The following is a 25,416-nucleotide window of genomic DNA, read 5'->3' on the forward strand; positions in this document are numbered from 1 at the left end:
CAACCTTATTATTAAAGGAGTTTGAAAGGCATTCTATGCTTTAGGACAAAAAACCTTTTTTGTGTAGCAGGCCCCACAGCACCCCCTAATACTTACCCTGAGCCCCTTCTCTATCCAACGATGTTCACGATTCCCTCAACCATCCGGCACTCTCCTCCTAATTGTCTGGGGCACAGTGGCGGTGCTATTGCATCCCGCGGTTGTCAATCAAAGTCAATTAGCTCCATGTCTGAATGGATACACAGAGAGTGGCCAGAAGCAACAAAGAGGGACCCAAGAAGAGGAGGATTCGGGCTGCTCTGTGCAAAACTACTGCAACAGGGCAGGTAAGTATAACATGTTTGTTATTTACTTATTTTTTTAAAGCAAGATTTAATCACTTTAAGGTTTATGAGGTGCCAACTTTTCTTGCATGACTTAATAGCTTTAAGTTGAACTTTAGCCACAATTAGACATCTTATATTTGGTTCATTAGAAAAACTCTAATAATCTGATGGCCCATTGCTTTAGACATTATTTATCTATACCTAGTAGTTTAGCTTCTATTAGCAGTTTATTATTGTATATTTTAATATTACTATTAGTATTATTAATAATGTATACAGACATCCTTTAAACCAGATGGCTACAATGGGCAACTACATCTCTCTTTTGTTGCAATTTTCATCCTTTTTAAAATCTTTTTCAGCGTTCCTAGTTTTCCCTCATACCATTGATTGTTAGCTATTAATCTTTTTTAAACAAAACTGTGTGGTCAAAGCAAGTCCTTTAGTACTATCTGAGCGAGAGGAAAGTGGGGGCCCAGAATATTACTAGTAAATTGTCTCTATTACCTTTCAAAAGTCATGATGCTGGAAATATCTTTTAGATGTTTTCCTGCTACACCACCAGCCCATCAGAGTGAGGCGGGGTCAGTATTGAGCACTACTACTACTACTGAAGAACATTCAAAACTTATTGGATGTATCAGCCAAAAACTACGGACATCAAGACTGCAGGAGAGTGCATCGAAATATATGTGAAGACACCATTTGATGTCTGCATTGCAAAACTGGAGCCATAGAAAAAGATGGGTTACCATTGTAAAACCAGTAAAAAAGTAAATGTTCTTGTCATAATGTGTACCATACTGTACTTACGGTAGTTTTGTGCTGTATTATTTGTCATTTATTATTCCATTGCATGCATTCATCTGATATATCCAAAATCAGTATATGATCAAAGTATCATGAAGAATCCTCTTGCATGGCAGGCCTGTTCGGTAATTAGGGGAGGGTCAATATTTGCATCTTTGTGTAATAAGAGAAGACGCAACTGTAGTAGATTAAATTGTGAGAAAAAAAAAGTAAATAATGCAATCTGCCAGTGAATAAAAGATTCTACTTTGAACCCTGTGTTCACTGCTCTAAAGCTTAAAGTGGAGTTCCATCCAAAAATTGAATTTCCGCTTTAAGGGAAGTTGACCCCCTGACATGTCACATTTGGCATGCCATTTTTTTTGGGGGGGGGGGGGCGGAAACCCTCCAGCTCCCACTTCCTCCCAGGGCACTGCGGCGCCGGAAGTATGTTCACCTCTTCCCCCTCCACGGCAATCATCTGGGACACGTCATAGGTTCCAGGTGAGGGCCCGGCAAGTCAGTGTGCAGCGAGGCTTGTGCATGCCCGACTGTGAAGTCACAGCTGGGCACCCACAGTGGAAATGCTGGCACTGCAGAGAGGAAGGGGAGATAAGCGGAGCTTTGTTCCCCCGCATTGCTGGTCCCTGGGACAGGTAAATGTCCGATTATTAAAAGTCAGCAGCTGCAGTAGTTGTAGCTGCTGACTTTTACTTTTTTTTTATTGGAACTCTGCTTTACGTTAAAAGTGCAACCAGCATCCAATCATTATTTTGTCTCGCACAAATAATTTAAAAAACTGTTTACTGTGGCAAAGACCTAACCACCAAACCTATATTAAGGTGGATGCAAACCCACAGATTTACCCAGTGAAGTGAATAGCCTCAGATGATACACAGAGATTAAACAAATCTTCCTACATAAGTTTTACATGTATATCTGCTGTATTCAGCTTTCTAGACTCTTTAGAAAGTGCACATCGTGTTAGAAACTTTTCTTCCTGTTTCGGCAGTGGGAGGGGGGGTCTGGGCATACACTGTGTGTGAGCTGATTGGAGGAAAGCCACACCCCCTCCACATAGATAGAGGAACAAAAGGAACTTGCAGAGCTGTGCTGTGATTAGACAAGCTTTCTGCTTATCTGTCTCTAAGTTACCTCCACAACACAAATTTCCAGCTGCTTTTATCTCCTGTGCCAGAGAGTTTGTCAGAAGTTATCACACTGATAACAGAGGAACAAAGCACAAAACATGTGCCCAGGTCAGATTTCATGAATGGGGTTTACATCCACTTTAAAGAAAAAACAGGCCGCTGGATAAAAATTTGGAATCTAGATTCTCCTTTTTTGCATACAACTTGCATACAATGGCCTCATAATTAACATCTATGCAGCATTCTTCTCGCATCTGTTTACTACAAGGTAGCTCTAAAGGCTTATGCTTTGTAAAAATGCTGACACAACATATTGTCCTGAATCCACACAGGACACTGAAATGTTGTTAAAACATACCAGTAGATGCATTATCCAAATCCAAAATATAGTATTTGTCCATAGAAATGCTATTAGGCATGCTCTTCAGGAAATGTGATTTTGCTTTAGGCACTGTCTCTTACCTATTTTGTTCAACAATGCCTCTTGGGCTTTTAGAAAAAAAATACTTTAGGCTACTTTGTTCCTTTTTTTTTTTTACATAATGTTTTAGGCAACATCCAGGGCTATATGCTGCGTGCTAGCTGGTTTATAGAAACAGTACAAAAACAGCTCTGCAATAAGTGTGTTTCCTGTATAGCAATGGTAACAAAGAATCACCTGGAAACCTGCAGGAATGATGGAAACTGTCTGGAATGTGACAGCATGCTGTTAGAATTGCCCCTTTAATCCAGTTACAGTATAATGCAGGAAATATAGTAAAAATAGATACAGTGCAATGACAGGGTGGCAGAATGCCATTTAGATGCTCCAATTGGTCAGCAGGTGTCAGCTACTCAGAGAATGACTTAACAAGCCTACACGTACATTTTTTCCAGAGTGAGGTTTATATAGAAGCATGATCATATGAAAAACATATACTGGTGAAAGCTTTTTAATGAACCTAGACTGCTCAGGAAAAAAAGTAAAGGCATAGACCTGGTATTTTTTTCTGTTGTGCCAAATTTTTTTTTTCATACTATGCAGGTGCTGAGTGTAACCATATTTAGTGCTGCTCAAGATCCTAAAATGTAATACTGTCAAGATTACCAACTGTCCAGAAATATAGACAACCTCATTTGGGTTGCATTTTAATGGACTCTGTATAAGTCTGGAAAAAATGTAAATGTCTATGAAACAGTATGGACTCTTATTCCTGAATTTGAACAAAAGCCAACCACAGGCTTGAATATTTAGGTTTTTAGATGCCAAATAGATGTTAGACATTTATTCTAGTATCAATTTAAAGTTAACCTGTTTACAGTACTGAGTACATAACTGAACTAAATTGGTGATTATTTTTGTGGAACTGAGCCACATAATGGTCTCATCTAAACCGCTGCAGCCATGCCACTTACTGGCATGGGTGTCCTCTCCCGGGAAGTCTTTTCCCACAAAGTGGAGCTGCCCAACTTTCTTAGGTTAACAAGCAAAGAATAGTGATACTAATCTTTCCACCTTCACACAATGGAGATGAACAAAGGCAGGCATGTTTAACCACGCTACTTTAACTGGTAATCGCGTGGTCATGCCACGCTGTACCCAAACTAAATGTATATAATTTTTTCACACAAATAGAGCTCCAACTACTGGGTTTTTTTTTTTTTTTTTTTAAATGAAGAAAATCAAATCTCTCCATGAATTTAGGCCAACATGTATTCTGCTACGTCTTTGGTAAAACGAATCTCAAAGTGTATATTGATTGGTTTGCATGAACATTATCTACAATCTATGGAATATATACACTAGAATTTTTTTTTTTAATACTACTAATTGTGGTGATTAGCGAATTACAGTGGGACTGTGATAGTGCAGCGGACTGCGTAGTGATTGACACTGGATTTACTTTAGGGGACATCAGGGGTTTCTAAAAAAAGGAACAAAAACTGTCTGTTTTTATTTATTTTTTTACACTTTTTTTGGTGAATGAGTAGGGGTACAATGTATGTAGGAATGGAAAGTTTAAGTATATACAATTTTGGGGGTTTTAAATGCCTTGCACTGGCCAATTCCTGAGTACAGGATACTAATGCCGCGTACACACGACCGGACTTTTCAACATCAAAGGTCCAACGGAACAATTCCGGCAGACTATTCGATCGTGTGTGGGCTGCAGCGGACTTTTGATTTGCAAAAGTCTGACAGACTTTAGAAATGGAACATGTTTCAAATTTTTCCGCCAGAACTCCGCCGGACCCAGTTCCTACCGAGAAATCCACTCGTGTGTATGCTAGTCCGACGGACAAAAACTGACGCTAGGGCAGCTATTGGCTACTGGCTATGAACTTCCTTATTCTAGTCCGGTCGTACGTCATCACGTTCGAATCCGTCGGACTTTGGTGTGATTGTGTGTGGCCAAGTCCGTTCATTCGGAAAGTCCATCAGAACTCTGTCAGAACTCCGTCAGAACTCAGTCGAAAGTCTGTCGGACCTAAGTCCGGTCGTGTGTACGCGGCATAAGACTTCCTGAAAATTAACAATATTTGCTTGGTACAAAAATATAGCCAAGCTTTACTATCTATTTCTTAAAAGATGATAGAGATACCTAAAAGTATATCTAAACACTTAACTATAGTTTGCTAAAGCACTGTACATCAAACATTTTCGTGTTTTTGTTTTTACATCTCAATGTGTCAATGTCATTCCGTCTCTTTCAGTGACTTTCTGTCTATATGCACTCACTTTAGCGTTGGCTGTACTTCCAATCTCCCAACAGTTTCCTGATAATGAGAAAAGGTGGACAATAGCTGCACAATATAAAGCATGGCCACTTGTAGTCTCAATTTGATGTGTATGTGACAGGGTGACAATGGAGGAACACAACTGAAAGATAGCTGTTTCTCTATAACAGAAAATGCCTGAACAAATAACTTTATACCAGGCTCAGCAAGTATAATTTTAATGAATGTTGCAGATTTAGAAATCAATAAAAGGTGGGTTAATCTCATTGCTAAATATAAGTGTCCATCTTATTCATGATACAAAATTTAGGAAAATTTACCAAGAACTTTATATTTCATCTTTTGCATCTTCACACAGAACACACATGAACAAATCTAGATCAAACCACGTTGTTTAAGAGACCATCTCTTTCCTATAATAATCTGCTTTTAAGTGAAATATATTCAACTCCTTTCATCTTCAAATGGCTTAGAGAATGATAATAAAATATGCTTCTGGCAGAAAGCACCTTTTAAGAGCTGGAAATTTCTCTTTTTTTTCTTTGATATCTGAATATATTTAATTAAACTTTAAAACTCTGTTACAAAAAGATAAACCTGCATTTTAATTATAAAGAACAAAGAGCTGAAAACGTTGCCAGACTACAGTATGAATAAGAAAATCTTTGTAGTTTATCTTTTTCACCAGTGTATTTTCTCCCCAGTTTTTAGAGACCAATGATATTTGGCCTATTATGTTCTCTTCACACTGGTGTGGGACTCCTCTCGGCCCTCTGTTTACTAGGAATGGAGGAATCTTCCTATGTAGGTTTCTTGAATCCTGTCTGAAATTGATGAAACCTGAACTTAGCATCAAAACCCACTGAGGTCTGGGGGTGAAGGGAATTCCGCTGGTAAATTTTGACCATTTTCAAGCATTATAGGCAAGCTTTTGTCCAAAAATGGCATACAGAGCTGGAAACTGCCTTGGGGGCCATTTAGCAAAACCAAAAAAATTATATTTTTGAAATACCTTACGGTGGGGAAAGGGTCCTTTTAGTGCGAGTTCCAGAGCAACATGGGAAAAAACACACACGATTCTTCAAATTACATGCTTGAGAGATGCCTTTGAGCTATATGGTATATGGGGCTATAGAAAAGTATGATTTTCACAGGCAGCATCAATGACACCATATTCTGAAATCACATATTTTGGATGTGTAAAATTTTAACTGCTAGATTTAGCAGCCCCCAATCCAATTAATTTCAACTTCAAAAAAGTACTTTTCTAACTCTTTTTTTTTTTTTCTATTGAGCAAACTCTGTTGCAAACCTAGTATAATAGAATAAAAAATAAATAGAAATAGAAGTCAGGTATTATACCATTTTCACAAGCCCTAACTCAAATTTTACTCCTACAGGAGACCCACTTTAGGGGCATGGACACCCGCACTACTCTTAATAATCATAAGTATCAAACGTGGTACCACAATATGAACCGCACGCCAAATCCAGTGGGGTCTCCATAGCCTTCCATAAATCATTCAACTTGGACGTTCTGGATTCCTTTATTGATCCCTTAGGCTGTATCATTTTTCTCAAACTAAAATGGGAGCTTCCTGTCCACGGTTCTGAACAAATGACTCTCTTTTGGCGGTCCCTGTTTCATTCTATGTGGAGATCTCAACATGACCCTTTCCCCAGCCATGGACACTTCCTCGGGTAAGTCTTTCATCCCTCACTCCACTCTCACACATACATCAAGTCACTCCTACACTCCGCTCAGCTGGTGGATGTCTGGTGAGTGCAGCATCCTTTCGAGAGAGATTACAGCTGTTACTCAGTAGCCCATAACTCTTATAGCTGTATTGACTACTTCCTTGTCTCAAAATCTTTGTTAGACCTCCCTAGCAGGGCGTCACTTGGCAACATACTATGGTCTGATCATGCCCCTCAGCTGTGTTTAGCTCCATTGATGACTCCCACTTGCCCTCTAAAGACCCATTATATGCTAATATTTCTGTCTTCCCCAAACTAGGCAAGGACCCCTCTCAGTGTAGCAGTTATCGGCCGATTTCACTCCTGGCAAAATGATTACATAGTGGGGATTCAGAAACCCTCTTCTGACCATAAACTCTCGCTCTATGCGGACAAACTCTTGGTATACATCCAACAACTGCACATATCCCTATCTTTCTTGATGCCCGAATTCCACAGGTTCGGGGAATTTAGTAATTTCAGATTAAATATGTCTTAAATGGAAGCCCTTAAAATATCCTTACCAGCTACTATGCTTGCCCAAGTACGGTCCAAATTCTCTTTTCAATGGGGTACCAGAGGCATCTCTTATTTAAGGATAACAATTCCTTCCAACCTATCAGATCTCTATACCCTGAATTATATCCACTTATTGGCTCGTATTAGGAAAGACTTAGATACATGAACCTTGTCCTTGATGCCTTGGTTTGGCCCCATCAACACACTCAAAATGGACACCCTTCCTAAACTTCTTTACTTATTTCAGGTGATACTCATAACTGTCCCTAAACGTTTCTTCAGTTCTCTGCGCTCCATGTCTATACGTTTTGTCTGGCATCAAGGCCTATCCCACAACCACCACACATTGCTTGCTTACCCTAAACTCCAAGGGGGTGGGGGGGAGTTGGCCTTCCAGACTTTGAACTCTACCATAGGGTGGCCCTGCTGGCAGGAATATTTGAATGGTTCCCTCGCCCTTTCCCCAAAGCATCCACCACGGTAGAACAAACCTCTCCGTCTTTGACTTACGGGCCCCACTATGGGGATATATACTTTCCTCCTCATCCCCTTTGACTATAGCTGCCTTGCATTTATGGTATAAAAAGGATGTCAATCCTCCTATCCACAGACCCCTCGCCTCATTATTTGACCACACCACGTTGCCTCAGGGCATGGGGTCTTGTCTGGTAGGCCCGTACACACACTCTACCTGGCCGGTAGCTAGATCATTCATGCACTCCACCTCAGGTACCCCTGTTGTGCCTAGGGACCATGGTAACAGGCTTACTTCACATATCCTCCTTCTGCTCTGATCTATTCTCCTCCACTCAAAAGCATAGACCCTTGACAGGTTATGAACAGCTGTGCTTTCTCAAACACCCAGGCACTTACTCTCTACCATTTACAAATTATTGCAAGAACTACTACATGATCTACTCCCCTCATACACCAGGAGGTGGTCCACAGACTTGGGAAAGGAGCTTCCATTTCACACACAAATCATTCATATCTTGCTACACTCAGGATTTTTTTTTAAACTTCTATCCAGATGGTACAGGGACTCTCAATCGCTGCATAGAATATTCCCATCAGTCCCCCCTACCTGCTGGAGGTGTGGATCAGCCAAGGGGACCTATGTACATATATGGTGAATCGGCACTGGAATACAGCCCCTCTGGACACAGGTTTTGTCCATACACAGCAGCCTCTATGATCGCCTCCTGATGCCTATTCCAGAGATAGTTTTATTGTCCATGCTTCCAGATTCCATAGCCTCCCAAAAATGCAATCTACTGCGCTTTTTCCTGTCAGCCACCAGTCAGCTGATCCCCCTATTTTGGAAAGCAACTAAGCAACTACTACCCCCATATTGTCTTTATGGGTCTCCACTGTCAACAACATCATGCGCATGGAGGAGATGCTAGCCTTAGACAATGACATATGAAAAATTTAAGGTACTGTGGCTCATTTGGCTAGATTTTTGCACTTCAGACTTGCTGAAAAACATGTTAGCACCCACCATCTAACATGGGAACACTGACTGCATTCCACAGGTTAGTTCTCCAAGGCTTGCTCAACCCCCCCCCCCCAAATTTTCTCTACTTGATCTTGCCCTACATCTCAACTTTCCCCCCTCCTCTCCTCCTCTTTCTTCTTTTTTCTGTTCTTCTGCCTTCCCCTCCCACAACCGAATGTGCCATTCTCAAGCTCTAGCACATTTTACTTTGAGATATAGGTTTTAGTTCTCAATAGCACAAGCTATTTACATATAATAGTACATCACTTAAGCTCATGTTTCAACATGCACTGGATACATGAATTGTACTGTACAGTTTATTGTTATGTACATTTGGTTCTTGACCATGTTCTTTTATTCAGATATACAAAAAATATATATATTTGACTCTAAAGCTAAAGCCCCCTAACTACCTAAAAACTGGCCATGAGCACAACAGTTCAGACTCAATAGCCCTTTTTAGAAATACATTTTTGTGGTATCAGCAACTTTAGTTGCTGTTTAGTCTCTGGGCCTTTCCCCCTTGCAGTTTATTTTGTTTCATTGGGGTTATTTTCTTTTATTTCACATTATTCATATTTTTTATTTTCTACCAGGTTAATACAACATGGATGGTGATTAGTGTGTTTTAGATTTAAAAGTTTGGGGAGGTATATTTTATTTTGTCTTATGCCAGAGCCTTTTTTTGACTTCCGGGTGTGCAACATACACTTGTTGCTGACAGAGGCAAAGCTGCTCTGTTTCCAGCATGTCACTACATGTTTGTGCAGTAGAGTATACCAAAGAACCACACTTTTATTCCTCCTATTTCCATAGCTGCCATTAAATTTAGGAAATTCACTCTAATAAAATGTTAGAAAAGCCCAAATAGAAAGGTAGAGATTCTGAAATTGGAGGTAGTATTGGGCTATCATGTTCTTCAGGACAAAACAGCTAACAGACCACACCAGTGCCCTACACTTGACCTGCTGCCCCCCCCCCCCCCCCCCCGCGTGTGACCGAGGGCTGTTAGGCATCATGTAGAAAGCAGAGTGCAAGCGGGGTACCAAGTGCTGAAACACTCAATGTGTTCCAGTGCTGGCAAGAAAAGAGAGGGACTGGCTTGGAGAGAGAGAGAGAGAGAGAGCAAGCTGCGCTTCATCAATGGGGCATGGTATGGAGGGGTTAACTTTCATTGCCATGACCGGCAATGCCCGGGGGGGGGGGGGAGGGTTAATTTTTACTGTCATGAACATCAGTTCGGGGGGGGGGGGGGGTTCACTGCTACTGACCACCAATGCAGGGGGTGGTGGGGGAATAGATTTCACTGCTAGTGGACACCAATGCAGGAGGAGGAAGATAGGAGAGTTAGCTCTCACTATCATCAACTACCAATGTAGTGGAGGTTAAATTTAACTGTCATAACCACCAAAGCTGGGTGGAGGTGCTATCTTTCATTGCCACTGACCAATGGTTAAATTTCACTGCCAGTGACCACCAAATAAGGGTGGTTACTAGTACTGACACTAGTGTTGGTGGTTACTATTGCGTTCACTGTCACCAGTGCTGGATGCTATTACTATGTTCACCGATATCAATGCTGGGAGCTATTATTCCGTCCACTGACACCAATGCTGGGGTTTATTACTTCATTCACTGACACCAGTGCTGGGGGTTATTATCACGTCCACCGACAACAGTGCTGGGGGTTATTATTGTGTCCATTGATAACAATGATATGGGTTATATTACTTCAACAGTGTGCATTGCGATATCCTGATTTTTTTTGGGGGCATTGAGGTGAATAAAATGTGTTGCTATTGTGCGGCCCTCTGCAGTGTAAGGGGCCATACTTGAGGTCCCCTATAACTTCCCAGCTGACCACCAGTGATCTACAGGCAGGGTACATCTGCCTTTTATCAGTGTAGCATTGCTATACAGCCACAGCATAGGAGCTAGAGGAGTGGCTGACAAAACCTTTTGCGTCGTCCTCCTCCCAAGCACAGTAGAACAAGATGTCTGAAAGTGTTGTATTGTGCCCTCTTCCTCTTCTGTTAATCCTGCCGCAAACTGGCATTGAGGAGTCAGCAGAGTTATATGATTGCACAATCTCTGACTTGCGGCAGGAGGAAGTTTCTGGTCAGTGAGGAGAAAGGGGGTGTGGATGATAAGGTGGCAGACCATCCAGAACTGCCACTGATTTGAGAGGAGGAAAGGGAGGATTTTGGGGAAGGACACTTGAAGAGGACTGGAGGGAGCACAATTGTGGTCTATATCTTCTGCCTTCAGCAGCATATTAGCCATGGGAAATGCATCTGGAAACAAGACTCTACACCAGACTCTGCTTTGTGGGAGCACTCCTCCTCCTCTTTCTTCATTTTCCCTTCACCCCCCTCCTCCTTCTCTGTGGTCTTTGTAGACAGGGAGGGTTTTAGGGGCTTAGGATACGTTAAGCATGGGCCACGCTGTGGAGGATCAAGCAAAGCTTAAACTTCTGCAGAATTCTCCTATATCAATCCCACCATCAGCAGTTAATCACGATCACAACATACAAGGACCTACAATTTAATATTGACAGATACATGCATACACACACACACAACAGGTTGAACTGGATGGACTGGTATTTTTTTTTTCAACCTTACCGACTATGTAACTATGGCCAGTGTTATACCACATTGGCAGGTGCCCAGTTACCATTATTTTGGGTATTCCTGCCATCCATTATGGAATGTAATGTGTCTGTGTTGCCAAACCATGTTGTCAGTGGCAGGGTACATATGCCCATGGACATATGGTCTAGTAAGGCAGTGGGGAACTGCACATCCTACATAGCACACTGGTCAATCGTATGGTGGCTAGTAAGGTGCAGGGCAAGGCACATCGCTGGAACTGGTAGTGTCATCGTGTGTCAAGACAGTGCAGTCTACCCTACCCTCTTTCTCCTCACTGGTCTCACACTCCTGCTTGGAACCTAGAGTCCCCCCTAAAAGCAGGCAGCGGTAAAATTGAGGGTATAATCCTATGACCATGTGTTGCTCACTTTTACCCAAATCAGGACCATCACTTATTTCTTCTTCTATGTGATCACAGCATGAAAACAGGCTCTGGAGTGTTTTTTACTCCCCCAGTGGTTCATCATCTACGACAGTGATAGCAAACCTTGGCACCCCAGATGTTTTGGAACTACATTTCCCATGATGCTCAACTACACTGCAGAACATCGGAGGTGCCAAGGTTCGCAATCACTGATCTAGGACATCTGCACTATTTTATTCCCTTTTGAATAGGGTGACTAAAAATGGCAAGCCAGGATTAAGCAGAAAGTATTGACACCATCCACCCTCGTGTTCATCTTAAAACAAAAACTGACTAATACATGAGATTACTCACATAAAAATATTTACTGGAACTCCTCATGTTTTTAGTGAAAAATTCTGGCCCATTCAGTCTCATATTAAAGAGGAAGTAAACCCTGATGAGTTTACTTCCTCTTTCATTCCCTGCAAAGGCAAAGCATAATGGACTACTATGCATCGCATAGTAGTCCATTATGTGTCACTTACCTGACACAGGAGCCAGCGAAGTCGCCGCTGTCCCCTGTAGTCCGCCGCATCCATCTTCTTGGTGGGGTCTCGCAGCTCCGCCGCTGTCATTCAGCAAAGCCGCAATGACATCACTCCCGCGCATGCGCACGGCAGCTCCGTCGTTGAGAATGCCGCGCTCAGTGCGCCTGCGCGCCGATGTCTACGGCGCATGCGCCGTAGACAGCGGTGCCTGTTTTCAAGCAAATATCTCCTAAACCATATAGGTTTAGGAGATATTTCTTGGACCTACAGGTAAGCCTTAATCTAGGCTTACCTGTAGGTAAAAGTGGTTTGTAAGGGTTTACAACCACTTTAACCGCTTAAGGACTGCCTCAGGCCAATGTACGTAGGCAGAATGGCACGGCTGGGCACAATCACGTACCTGTACGTTGCTCTTTAAGTGCCCAGCCGTTGGTCGCGAGAGTGGTGTCGCACTCGCGACCCGGTCCTGAGCTCCGTGACCGTGGACAAAGGACCAGTGGACCCGATCGCCGCCGGTGTCCCGCGATCGGGTCACAGAGCTGAACAATGGGGTGAGGTAAGTGTAAACAAACCTCTCCTCATGCTTCCTACTGAGCCTGTCACTGATCGTCTGTTCCCTGTTATAGGGAAAGACAGTCAGTGATGTCAGACGCCAAGCCACGCCCCTACAGTTAAAAAAAACACACACACACACTTAACCCCTACGCTGCCCCCTAGTGGTTAACCCCTTCACTGCCAGTGACATTTTACAGTAATCAGTGCATTTTTAATTGCACTGATTGCTGTATTAATGCCAATGGTCCCAAAAATGTGTCAAAATTGTCCAACGTGTCCGCCATGTCGTAGTCCCAATAAAAATCGCTGATCGCCGCCATTACTAGTGGAAGTAAAAAAATATATATATTAATAAAAATGCCGTAAAACTATCTCCTATTTTGTAGACGCTATAACTTTTGCGCAAACCAATCAATAAATGCTTATTTTTTTTACCAAAAATATGTAGAAGAATACGTATCGGACTAAACTAAGTAAAAAAATGTTTTTTTTATATATTTTTGGGGGATATTTATTATAGCAAAATGTAAAAAAGAATGCGTTTTTTTCAAAATCGTTGCACTTTTTTTTGTTTATAGCGCAAAAAATTTAAACCGCAGGGGTGATCAATTACCACCAAACACAGTGCCGAAAAAGGGGCTTGGTCCTTTAGCTGGAAAATGGTCCAGGGCTTAAGTGGTTAACACGCTCTCACCCACCATCACTTTTTAATTTATTGCAGCATTTACAATTTTTTTCCCCATTGTAAGGCCATCCCTGCCCAGATCAAGCAATTACAGGCAGGGATTAATGTAGATATTTTAAAAATCCACAGTTTAAAGTTTTATTCAGTTTGTGTGCAGGACATTTTTTTTAGGACTGCGACCCCTGTAAACTGTTGCAAACAGGGTTAAGATATTACCAGCTGGGAAGGATGTAGCAAGGTGGACTCAAATGGATCTTGCGGGGCCTGCTCCTTTGGTGGGAGTCTCATTTTAATCCCCCTTCAGGAGTTTGTCTTTTCCTTTGAGTCTTTTTCCAAGGACAAGTGGGGAAAGATAGGTAGCAGCAAAAAAACTAAGCATGCAATCCTACTATCATAGGCTTCCCACCGATCCCCAGAGCAAAGACTTGAAACTCAAAGCAGCACTCACCAACACGCGCTCAAGAAACAAACTTTCCATGCCAGGTTCTTGCTGAACGGAAGAAAAAGATTGCCCCGAATCCCCCACACATCCAGTGTCTGGATGCCAGCTTGGAACTTCAACTAGTTAAATACCATCTGGCGAAAACAACCCCCTTCCTCTAGCTCATTGCCTGGGCAATCTGTCCCACATTAATATTTTCATACCCACCATCACAATTTGTTAAAGAATTTTTAGTATGGTTAAATATTTACAGATTTACCTTCTCTTTTACATACCTGTACTATTTTTTTTCCCCATATAAGGCTTTTCCTTGTCGAGCAAAGGGGCAGCAAAAGCAAGGCTGTAACCAAAACATTTACAAATGATCATGCCATGAACTAATAGGTGCTGAGGGCTGGTAGTTGCCCAATGTGTACTTGAAGTACTAGCCTGCCCTGCTGCATATCAAGTCAGTGAGGGCTATCAGAGTGAGCAGAAAAAAAAAAGGACAACTCATGACTATCAAACACCTTCATCAGGTGATGGGACATCGGCAATAGTTTTACTGGGATCACCCATCAGGGTATCAAATTAACCCTGTCTACTCCATGAGCCAGAATTGTTTTTTTTGTACCAAGCAACACAAAGATCACAGAGAAAAGAAGATAAGGGACCCTTGTGCTATACTGTACTCCAAGATATGGAATTTATAGGTACGTCAAAATTCCTATTAACTTAATCATACAGTAAAAGGACACAGGAGTGGATTCCTACACCATGGGATGTTCCTAAGCAATAATGTGAGCGGTGGGCAACAAAACAGCAACAGATCCCACGCATAAACCCAAACAGTTGACAAAAGAAGCACCTTACAGCCAAAGTATGCATCACTAGGGGCTCAGTTACCTGAAAAAATGTGGTACTGAAAATGTGAAAAGATGATCAGGTTGTGGCCCCACAACTTGTAAGAAAAACAGATGCTACATGCAGAAAAAACTCAACAGCCCCATCATCTTCATGAGAATGAAGAAAGAAAAATAACCACCCAGCCAGGTAGAACAGGGAGGATTCTCATAGAGCAGCCTTTATCAAACTTTTCAACACAGAGGAACCCTTGAAATGACTTTCTGGCTTCAGGGAACCCCTGCTAAATATTACTTTATCTACAACGCATTATAAATTAATGTGATGGTCATAGGGAAGAATGCTCCTCATAACCCATGGTCATTGGGAAGAATTATCTCCTTGTAGATAGTCAAAAAAGATCATTGGTGTTAGTAGGAACTTATTTGAGAGGCAAAAACTTCTCATTGCTCAAGGAACCTCTGGAGGAACCCTGGTTGAGAAACCCTGAGGGACCGTCCTGTGGGGAAATAGAAGAGGAGTCAGTTCCCAAAGTAAAGACATGGCAGGTAGCCCCACTAATAAGGTGAATCAACAATTAAGCTCCCTCTGTTCCAGTTTGCCATGGTCTGAGCAACTGACAAAACGGCAATAGCCGACTGCAGGGCTGGATCTGACAGAGCAAAGGATAACTTGAGTCTCCAAATACCTATCAAATTAATCCTTAAGGCTGGGTTCACACTGCAGTGGTTTATGAGAACGGATGTGATTCGCACCGCACTGCAGTGCAAATCACATCCGATCTCTGTGCGATGCGAGTTCAGCCATACAGACAGTATGGCTGAATTCGCATCGCACACGGCCCAAACTCGCACAGGACCCTTTTTTGGTCCGCAGCAGAATCGGATCGCATGGGTGTTCACACAATGCGATCGATTCCTGTCCGAGTTTGCAGATCGCACTGCGATATGCGAACTGATCTGGGGGTGTCATTAACATTTCACTGACACTCCCAGCAGTTCGCATAGGGCAGTGTGAACTGCCACCGGGAGGTATGCAATGCGGGAACCCGCCGCGGACTCGCGGCGTTCCCGCATCACTGCAATGTGAACCTAGCCTCAAGGACGGAATGCCCTCAAAAGGAAAACTACATTGATTATTTAGTGCAGCAATGGCTGGTTCGACAGTGGAAACGCCCCATTTTTTTCATTCTTTTTAAACATGTGAATTCTTCTAACATAGGGTACAAGGCAGCAACAATGCTAAGAGTGAATAAACTCTTGGGGTTGGGCCAAACATTATATAAGCTCCATTGGTCAAGGATAGGGAAATTCTTTCTAGGAAAGGCTGTGCAGAACTAGGTATGTCTAGTCAGAGACTAGTATGCATTGCCTCAACCAATGTGTTCACCATAGCTTGAATGTGACAAAAAAAAGCTGATGAATTAACTTTTAGCAGGGAAAAATATTTGTTAGCCTTTGCTAAGATGTCATAACTTTCCCTTGCCTTCTCCAAATGTCAATATACAAAATGCATTGCACATACAGCTCAGTACACTGTCTATACATGTCAGCAAGTGCATCGGAATTTGTGAATTTGTGAGAAGCAATGGAACATTGAATCCTGGGCAAGAAAAGAGAAGTGATTTAAAGTGATTATAACGCTATAGGGGCACTCTGAAGGTAAGAGGACCCAGAATCACTGGCGGGGGACCCCAGAAGGGGGGAATTGGGGCTACTCTGTGGAAAACCATTGCACAGGGTGGGTAAGAATGACATTTTTTTTTTTGTAATCCAACCTTTACGATCACTTTAAAGGCTATGTGCAAGGAAGATAACATCTGAACCCAGAGAAGCTGGAGGCTGATAGGAAATATAAGGCATTACAATTACATTTAAAGAAAAAGTTTAGAATGATTATGCATTATAGTTAAAATTATCATATCCATGCAAAAAAGTCTCAGCCTTTGGTACTAATTTAATATAAAAGTTTTATATTCCCCCTCAACCCTTCATATAGCTTCTGGCTGATTCTCCCAGGTAATATACCGTATCCTACTTCTAAATATATTTATTATATATAGAAGTTGTACAGTGCCTTGCGAAAGTATTCGGCCCCCTTGAACTTTTCAACCTTTTGCCACATTTCAGGCTTCAAACATAAAGATATAAAATTTAAATTTTTTGTGAAGAATCACCAAGTGGGACACAATTGTGAAGTGGAACAAAATCGATTGGATTTAAAAAAAATTTTTAACTAATAAAAAAATGAAAAGTGAGGCGTGTAAAATTATTCGGCCCCCTTGCGTTAATACTTTGTAGAGCCACCTTTTGCTGCGATTACAGCTGCAAGTCGCTTGGGGTATGTCTCTATCAGTTTTGCACATCGAGAGACTGAAATTCTTGCCCATTCTTCCTTGCAAAACAGCTCGAGCTCAGTGAGGTTGGATGGAGAGTGTTTGTGAACAGCAGTTTTCAGCTCTTTCCACAGATTCTCGATTGGATTCAGGTCTGGACTTTGACTTGGCCATTCTAACACCTGGATACGTTTATTTGTGAACCATTCCTTTGTAGATTTTGCTGTATGTTTGGGATCATTGTCTTGTTGGAAGATAAATCTCCGTCCCAGTTTCAGGTCTTTTGCAGACTCCAACAGGTTTTCATCCAGAATGGTCCTGTATTTGGCTGCATCCATCTTCCCCTCAATTTTAACCATCTTCCCTGTCCCTGCTGAAGAAAAGCAGGCCCAAACCATGATGCTGCCACCACCATGTTTGACAGTGGGGATGGTGTGTTGAGGGTGATGAGCTGTGTTGCTTTTACGCCAAACATATCGTTTTGCATTGTGGGCAAAAAGTTGGATTTTGGTTTCATCTGAGCAGAGCACCTTCTTCCACATGTTTGGTGTGTCTCCCAGGTGGCTTGTGGCAAACTTTAGACGAGACTTTTTATGGATATCTTTGAGAAATGGCTTTCTTCTTGCCACTCTTCCATAAAGGCCAGATTTGTGCAGTGTACGACTGATTGTTGTCCTATGGACAGACTCTCCCACCTCAGCTGTAGTTCTCTGCAGTTCATCCAGAGTGATCATGGGCCTCTTGGCTGCATCTCTGATCAGTCTTCTCCTTGTCTGAGCTGAACGTTTAGAGGGACGGCCAGGTCTTGGTGGATTTGCAGTGGTCTGATACTCCTTCCATTTCAAAATGATCGCTTGCACAGTGCTCCTTGAGATGTTTAAAGCTTGGGAAATCTTTTTGTATCCAAATCCAGCTTTAAACTTCTCCACAACAGTATTACGGACCTGCCTGGTGTGTTCCTTGGTCTTCATGATGCTCTCTGCGCTTTCAACAGAACCCTGAGACTATCACAGAGCAGGTGCATTTATACAGAGACTTGATTACACACAGGTGGATTCTATTTATCACCATCAGTCATTTAGGACAACATTGGATCATTCAGAGATCCTCGCTGAACTTCTGGAGTGAGCTTGCTGCACTGAAAGTAAAGGGGCCGAATAATTTTGCACGCACCACTTTTCAGTTTTTTTATTTGCTAAAAAAGTTTAAATTATCCAATAGATTTCATTCCACTTCACAATTGTGTCCCACTTGTTGGTGATTCTTCACAAAAAATTAAAATGTTATATCTTTATGTTTGAAGCCTGACATGTGGCAAAAGGTTGAAAAGTTCAAGGGGGCCGAATACTTTCGCAAGGCACTGTATATCATTATTTTCATTGTTTCACGGTATAAATTAAACCCCTATAGTAGTGATTATCTGGTGTTTTTGTGCTATTAAGGGCTAATTTTTGTTTTTCAACCCGATCATGACAGGTGATTATATATATACACACACACACCCACACCTGTTCTGTTATTCTCAGAGGAGTGGATTAGATATTTTGTCCCCTAACCATATAACTGGTTATTTATTTTTACCACTGTGTATAGATATTTCAGAATAAATTGCCATTTTTTTAACTTGAAATATTAACAAACTTATACACCACACTTTGGTTTGAGGTTTTTATCTGATTAACGATTAACTGCTTCAGCCCAGGAAGATTTGGCTGCTGAATGACCGGCCATTTGTTTTGCAATTCTGCACTGCGTCGCTTTAAATGACAATTGTGAGGTCATGCGACATTGTACCCAAACAAAATTTACATCTTTTTTTTCCCCACAAATAGAGCTTTCCTTTGATGGTATTTGATCATCTCTGCGGTTTTTTGCACTATAAATAAAAAAAAGCGTCAATTTTGAAAAAAAATTGATTATTTTTTACTTTTTGCTATAATATGCCCCAAAAATATATTAAAAAAATGTTTTCCTCAGTTTAGGCCGATATGTATTCTTCTACATGTTTTTGGAAAAAAAAAAAAATAAATCACGATAAGCGTATATTGATTGGTTTGCGAAAAAGTTATAGTGTTTACAAAATAGGGGATAGATTTATAGCATTTTTACTATTTTTTTTTTTACTAGTAATGGCGGTGATCATTATGGCGGACACATCGGACAATTTTGACACATTTTTGGGACCATTGGCATTTATACAGCGATCAGTGCTATAAAAATGCATTGATTACTGTAAAAATGTCATTGGCAGTGAAGGGGTTAACACTAGGGGGTGATCAAGGGGTTAATTGTGCTCCCTAGTGTGTGTTCTAACTGAAGGGGGGGTGGGACTCACTGTGATTGGAGCAGAGATCAGTGATCTGTAAAACACAGCCACAGCCTCCACAGTTAGCAACATGCCCCTAGGACATGCTTAACCCCTACACTGCCACCTAGTGGTTAACCCCTTCACTGCCAGTGTCATTTAAACAGGAATCAGTGCGTTTGTATAGCACTGATTGCTGTATAAATGACAATGGTCCCAAAAATGTGTCAAAAATGTCTGATGTGTCCGCTATAATGTCGCAGTCATGATAAAAATCGCTGATCGCCACAATTTAAAAAATATATATATATTACTAAAAATGCCATAAAACGATCCCCTATTTAATAAACACTATAACTATAATCGCTTATTGCGATTTTCTTACCAAAAATATGTAGAAGAATACGTATCGGCCTAAACTGAGGAAATTTTTTTTTTATATATTTTGGGGGATATTTATTATAGCAAAAAATAATGCGTTTTTTTCAAAATTGTCTTCCTTTTTTGCTTATAGTGCAAAAAATAAAAACCGCAGGGGTGATCAAATACCAATAAAAGAAAGCTCTATTTGTGGGAAAAAAAAGGATGTCAATTTTGTTTGGGAGCCATATCGCATGACCGCACAATTGTCAGTTAAAGTGACGCAGTGCCGAATAGCATAAAGTGCTCTGGTTAGGAAGGGTGTAAATTCTTCTGCCCCAGAAAAAAATGTATCTACAGCCCTGGTTGGAGTGTATGCAAACAGAATGTGCCTCCAAAGAGTCCACAGGAAATAAGCAGCAAAAAGATGCAACAAAAGCTAACAAAATAAAAGGAAAAGGTAAAAACAAGTATTTTACCAACTGTTTATGATACTCAGCACTTCAGCGAACTAAATGTCCTCTAGTTACAGTCATATTTACATTAATATAAGTCTTTAAAAACATCTTCTTCATAGCAATATGAGTCTGTTACTATACTATTGCAACAATTTGAAAGCAAACATTGTCCAACGCTCCTGACTTTTCCCATGTGAAAGAAAATTAGTATTAGCATATGAATAAAATGAATGTAAATTTGACTTTGTATGCTTTTCAATACCATATAGAAAATGATGCATGCAGAATTGTGACTGTCCATAGAACAAATATTCCTGTACACATACTTTATGAGTACAAGAAAACAAGGTAATGAGGGTTAAAAGGTAATGCATGTAATGCAATATAAAATGCATGATGTTGGGACCCATTTATAAAGGACAAAGGTACATTTTTCTTGCTTTTTGGTCCGTTTTCAGGTATCAAGCTTTAATGTATTTTTAAAAGGTCAGGTTTTGTAAATGCTTACCTTAAAATCTGCTTAAATTTGTAAACTGTGTGCTGCTAATTACCTGAAGAGCTCAGCGTAACAAAAAGCAAGCATTGTTCTAATCTTTATAAATAGACCCCATAGTGAGAAATGTCAAAATGCAGTAAGTAATGTAATGTGATAGCCAATGCAATGTTATGGGTTAGAGAGATTCTTTCACAAAGCAAAACACCTATGTGATTGGGCTCTGGCTGATGTGCCCCTTTCCTAATACAAGTGGCACAGGCCAATTTCTGGGCAGAGATTTGGTGTACGGAACCAGCTACACTGCCCATTGAGTATTAGATGTTGCTTTCAGCAGAGCGTATTTACACTGGTATTTTGCTTCATGAGTTATGGCCAAAGGAATAAAAAGCAAGCCGACAAGCATTATCCAAGCAAACCGTTTATTTATGTTCTGCATTTATGATGAAAAATATGTCTTTTATTTACAAACCCAATGTCTTTAATTACAGCTGTTATAAAAATATACAGTGTACAATACTGCCATCAGCATTGACTCCTATTCCTTATAAACAGCAAAATTAAAGCAAACTAGAATGGAAATAAAGTAGAACTAACGGTAGTATTGCATCAAACAACTCCACACTGCAATGGCGGTTATTGAAAAGATGTGGCCACCACCATTATGCTTGTGGGTACACCAACCTTTTCAGTTGCAATGTGTAGTCACCCACATCTTCAGATACAAATTAATCTTGCACAGTTCTGACTTCAGTAAAACACAATCATCAGGATTGATAAGCATTACTGAACTTTAGATCAGAACACTTTACCCTGCTTTCATGTTTAACCCTGAAAATCGAATTTATGTTAATTTTTCTAGGTGCACCTCTCTTTGGTTGATGTCAGACGGATGGAATGGATATGTGTCTTCTTGCTACAGAGCTGCATCGCAAGTAAGAGTAAAGAAGAAAAATCATTTTCTTAAATGCTACATGCAGCATTTTTAAAAGCTGGTCCTCCCCCCCCCCCCCCCCCCTTTACAATTGATTCATGGGGGAAAGCTAGTTCTCTCATCTAATGTATGGGAGTGAAAAACATTTAAAGGCAAGTAAAATGACTCCAGAAGTCAACAATCTAAAGTTTTCCTATTGATTACTGCTAGTCAGTAAAAATTTATATAAATATATATATATATATATATATATATATATATATATATATATATATATATATATATATATATATATATATATATATATATATATATATATAAATGTTTTAGGACATAAAATATAGTTTATAAGAATGCCTCCACTTAAAAAAAATATAAAGTTTTCCAAGGCTGGCATAAGACTCTTTTGATAATAAAAGAGTCCAGTAAACATTACCACACTTGCTTTATAAAAGGCAGAAGGACTATTTGCCTTCCCATGTGTACAGAACATTTGTATTTACATCAGCGATTGCATGAAATCTCTAGTTCACAAAATGTATCATTTGCTACTTGATCCATACAACAATGCTGGCAATTTAAAATAGTTTAAAATGCTAAAGAATTTAACAAGTATAGGTTTTAATGTGTCATACTTATTTAAACAGTGCTTTTACTGTATATATCCAAAACAAAACAAGCAAGAAAACAGTAAGGCCTCATGCACACTGGACGTTTTTACAGCTGCCGTTTTTGGCTTCAGACATTTTTTTCTACAGTCAATAAACTCTCCGGCATGTTATCCTATGTGTCCAATGCACAGTCGGTTTCCAAGAGGTGTTTTTCAGCTGTAAAAACACTCTAACATCAAAAAACACCTAAAAATGCAGATAAACGCTCAAAAATGCGACTTACCAGTGTTTTTTTTAACATTTTTGATCCATTGAAAAAAAAAAATGGTAAAATATGCTAAAGCTGAAAAATGCTATTGCAAAAACATTTAAAAACTCACTGCAAAGCTACTGGTGTTGTTTTTTTAACGTTAATATAAAGTCCAATGTGCATGAGGCCTGAACGTTTGCTCAGGAAATTGTTGAAGGACTGTAGATATCACCTCCAAATATGGACACATACAGGCTAACGTGAAAAACTGCATGATCTAGGGGTCCCCGATTCAATATTCTGAAAACCTAAATCTATAGCCATCATTAAAACACCTATTAAAAAACCCTATTAATAATATAAAAAAAACACCTATTAAAAACTATCCTATTTTAACCTCTTCTTCAGTATCCCCTAAATTAGGATGGCAACCTAGTGTTTTGGGTCTCACATGGCTCTCTTGCTCCTTTTCTGTGGCCCATATCAAGTTTTAGAATTTAAAATGAAGGAAACCCCAATTTTTCTTCAGTGGAAGAGATGATAAGGGACTATATACAAGATTTTAGTAATGAGAACGGTATCATTAGAAGTAATCAGCTTGGTTTCATGAAGAATCATTCTTGCCATCCAATCTATTAACCTTCTATGAGGAGGTGAGTTGTCATCTAGATAAAGGAAGACCTGTAGACGTGGTGTATCTGGATTTTGCAAAAGCATTTGACACAGTTCCCCATAAATGTTTACTGTATAAAATAAGGTCCGTTGGCATGGACCATAGGGCAAGTACATGGATTCAAAACTGGCTACAAGGGCAAGTTCAGAGGTTGGTGATAAATGGTCAGAGGTGGGTAGTGGGGTCCCCCAGGGTTGTGTGCTGGGATCAAGCCTATTTAATTTGTTCATAAATGACCTGGAGGATGGGGTAAACAGTTTCAATCTCTGTATTTGGGGATGATACTAAGCTAAGAAGGGCAATAACTTCTCCACAGGATGTGGAAACCTTGCAAAAAGATCTCAACAAGTTAATAGGATGGGCAACTACATGGCAAATGAGGTTCAATGTAGTAAAATGTAAAATAATGCAATTGGGTGGCAAAAATATGAATGCAATCCATACCCTGGGGGGAAAACCTCTGGGGGAATCTAGGGTGGAAAAGGACCTGGGGGTCCCAGTAGATGAATGGCATGCAGTGCCAAGCTTCTGCTAACAAAGCAAACAGAATATTGGCATGCATTAAAAATTCTCTCACTCTACAAGACTCTGGTCCAGCCTCCCCTAGAGTATGCTGTCCAGTTCTGGGCACCAGTCCTCAGGAAGGATGTACTGTATATGGAGTGAGTACAAAGAAGGGCAACAAAGTTAATAAAGGGTCTGGAGGATATTAGTTATGAGGAAAGATTGTGAGCACTAAACTTAATCTCTCTGGAGAAGAGACGCTTGAGAGGGGATATGATTTCAATATACAAATACCATACTGGTGACCCCACAATAGGGATAAAACTTTTTGGCAGAAGGAAGTTTAACAAGACTCGTGGCCACTCATTAAAATTAGAAGAAAAGAGGCTTAACCTTAAACTACGAAGAGGGTTCTTTACTGTAAGTGCGACAAGGATGTGGAATTCCCTTCCATAGGCAGTGGTCTCAGTGGGGAGAATCAATAGTTTCAAGAAACTATTAGATAAGAACCTGAACGACCGCAACATACAGGGATATACAATGTAATACTGACATATAATCACACACATGGGTTGGACTCTATGAACTTGTGTCTTCTTTCAACCTCACCTACTATGTAACTCAATATTGAACACTACGGACTAAGACTGGGATGCCATTAAAGTTCATGCGTGTATGTAAAGGGAGGAGCCACAATACTTTTGACAATATAGTGTGGATGTTGATTTAAAGTGGTTACAGCACAAGTAATAAACAGAAACATGGCTATAACTATGAACAGAGCAAGACAACTGACTCAACGTGTTACAGCAAAGACTTGCAGGTGTTAATGGAGTCTGTCCTCTTGTTTTTTTACAGAGTGAGCGATGAAATGAAAATGGTGGAAACAGGCAAAGAATGTCAAGCATTTTGTGGATCAGAAGTAATGCGAAAGCCAAGCATGGTTGTCTTTGTTAGCAGAAGCATGGAAGTCCAAGATATAAAACCACATACTGGCCAGCTGAATAAACCAGTGAGATTTCTTGGTAAGCCATATACATCTGTACAAATAATTTAATGTTAGTAAATGTTTCTTTAAAACATATCGCGCGGAAAGTGTTCAGCATGCTAGCCCGTGTAAAGGCATTTACATTACAATTCATCAGGTGTTTACTTCTTGTCATTACCATGTTCAAAATTCTCGTTGCTTTCATAGCAGCCAGAGTCTCGAGGGGAGCCTGCAATCTCTCCTTCTGTTAGCAATTTCTCTTGAGACCCAGTGTGATCACTGTTGCCTGTGACATTCAAAAATAAACATGAATTGTGTTAATAGCTCTGTTATAATGAGATGTCCCATAAAGCACTACCATTTGGTTATTATTATGAGTGTGTTATCGCTGCATTACCAAATCTGTTGAAGAACATTGTTTTGCAAGCACACATTGATCAGTCATGTTCCTTTTGAAATCAAAGTGGTTCTAAATGCAGAAGGTTTATGCATTAAGATAAAACAATTAGTGTGCAGCAGCCCCCAGCCCCCTAATACTTACCTGAGCCCCATCTCGATCCAACAATGTCTCGGCTGTCCAGGAATCTCTCTCCTCATTGGCTGAAACAGCAGCAGGTGCCATTGGCTCCCGCTTCTGCCAATCAGTCAGTGAGCCAATGAAGAGAGAGAGGGGGTGGGGCTGAGACATGGCTCT

The 25,416-nt window shown here is 40.6% G+C and overlaps 1 protein-coding gene across 8 annotated transcripts in view; it reads right to left on the bottom strand.

Annotated features, from left to right (window-relative positions):
- SASH1 (SAM and SH3 domain containing 1) overlaps positions 1–25,416 on the bottom strand; it is a 279,554-nt gene that overhangs the window by 14,378 nt on the left and 239,760 nt on the right. For all 8 annotated transcript variants that reach the window (XM_077486691.1, XM_077486692.1, XM_077486690.1 and 5 more), the window contains one exon: positions 24,901–25,008. In XM_077486691.1, the coding sequence (XP_077342817.1) occupies positions 24,901–25,008 (108 nt within the window). The remainder of the gene's footprint in view (positions 1–24,900; positions 25,009–25,416) is intronic.

Source organism: Lithobates pipiens, unplaced genomic scaffold (genome assembly GCF_037356315.1).
Source record: "Lithobates pipiens isolate NorthernLeopardFrog02 unplaced genomic scaffold, aLitPip1_a1.2 Scaffold_18, whole genome shotgun sequence".
NCBI lineage: Eukaryota > Metazoa > Chordata > Amphibia > Anura > Ranidae > Lithobates > Lithobates pipiens.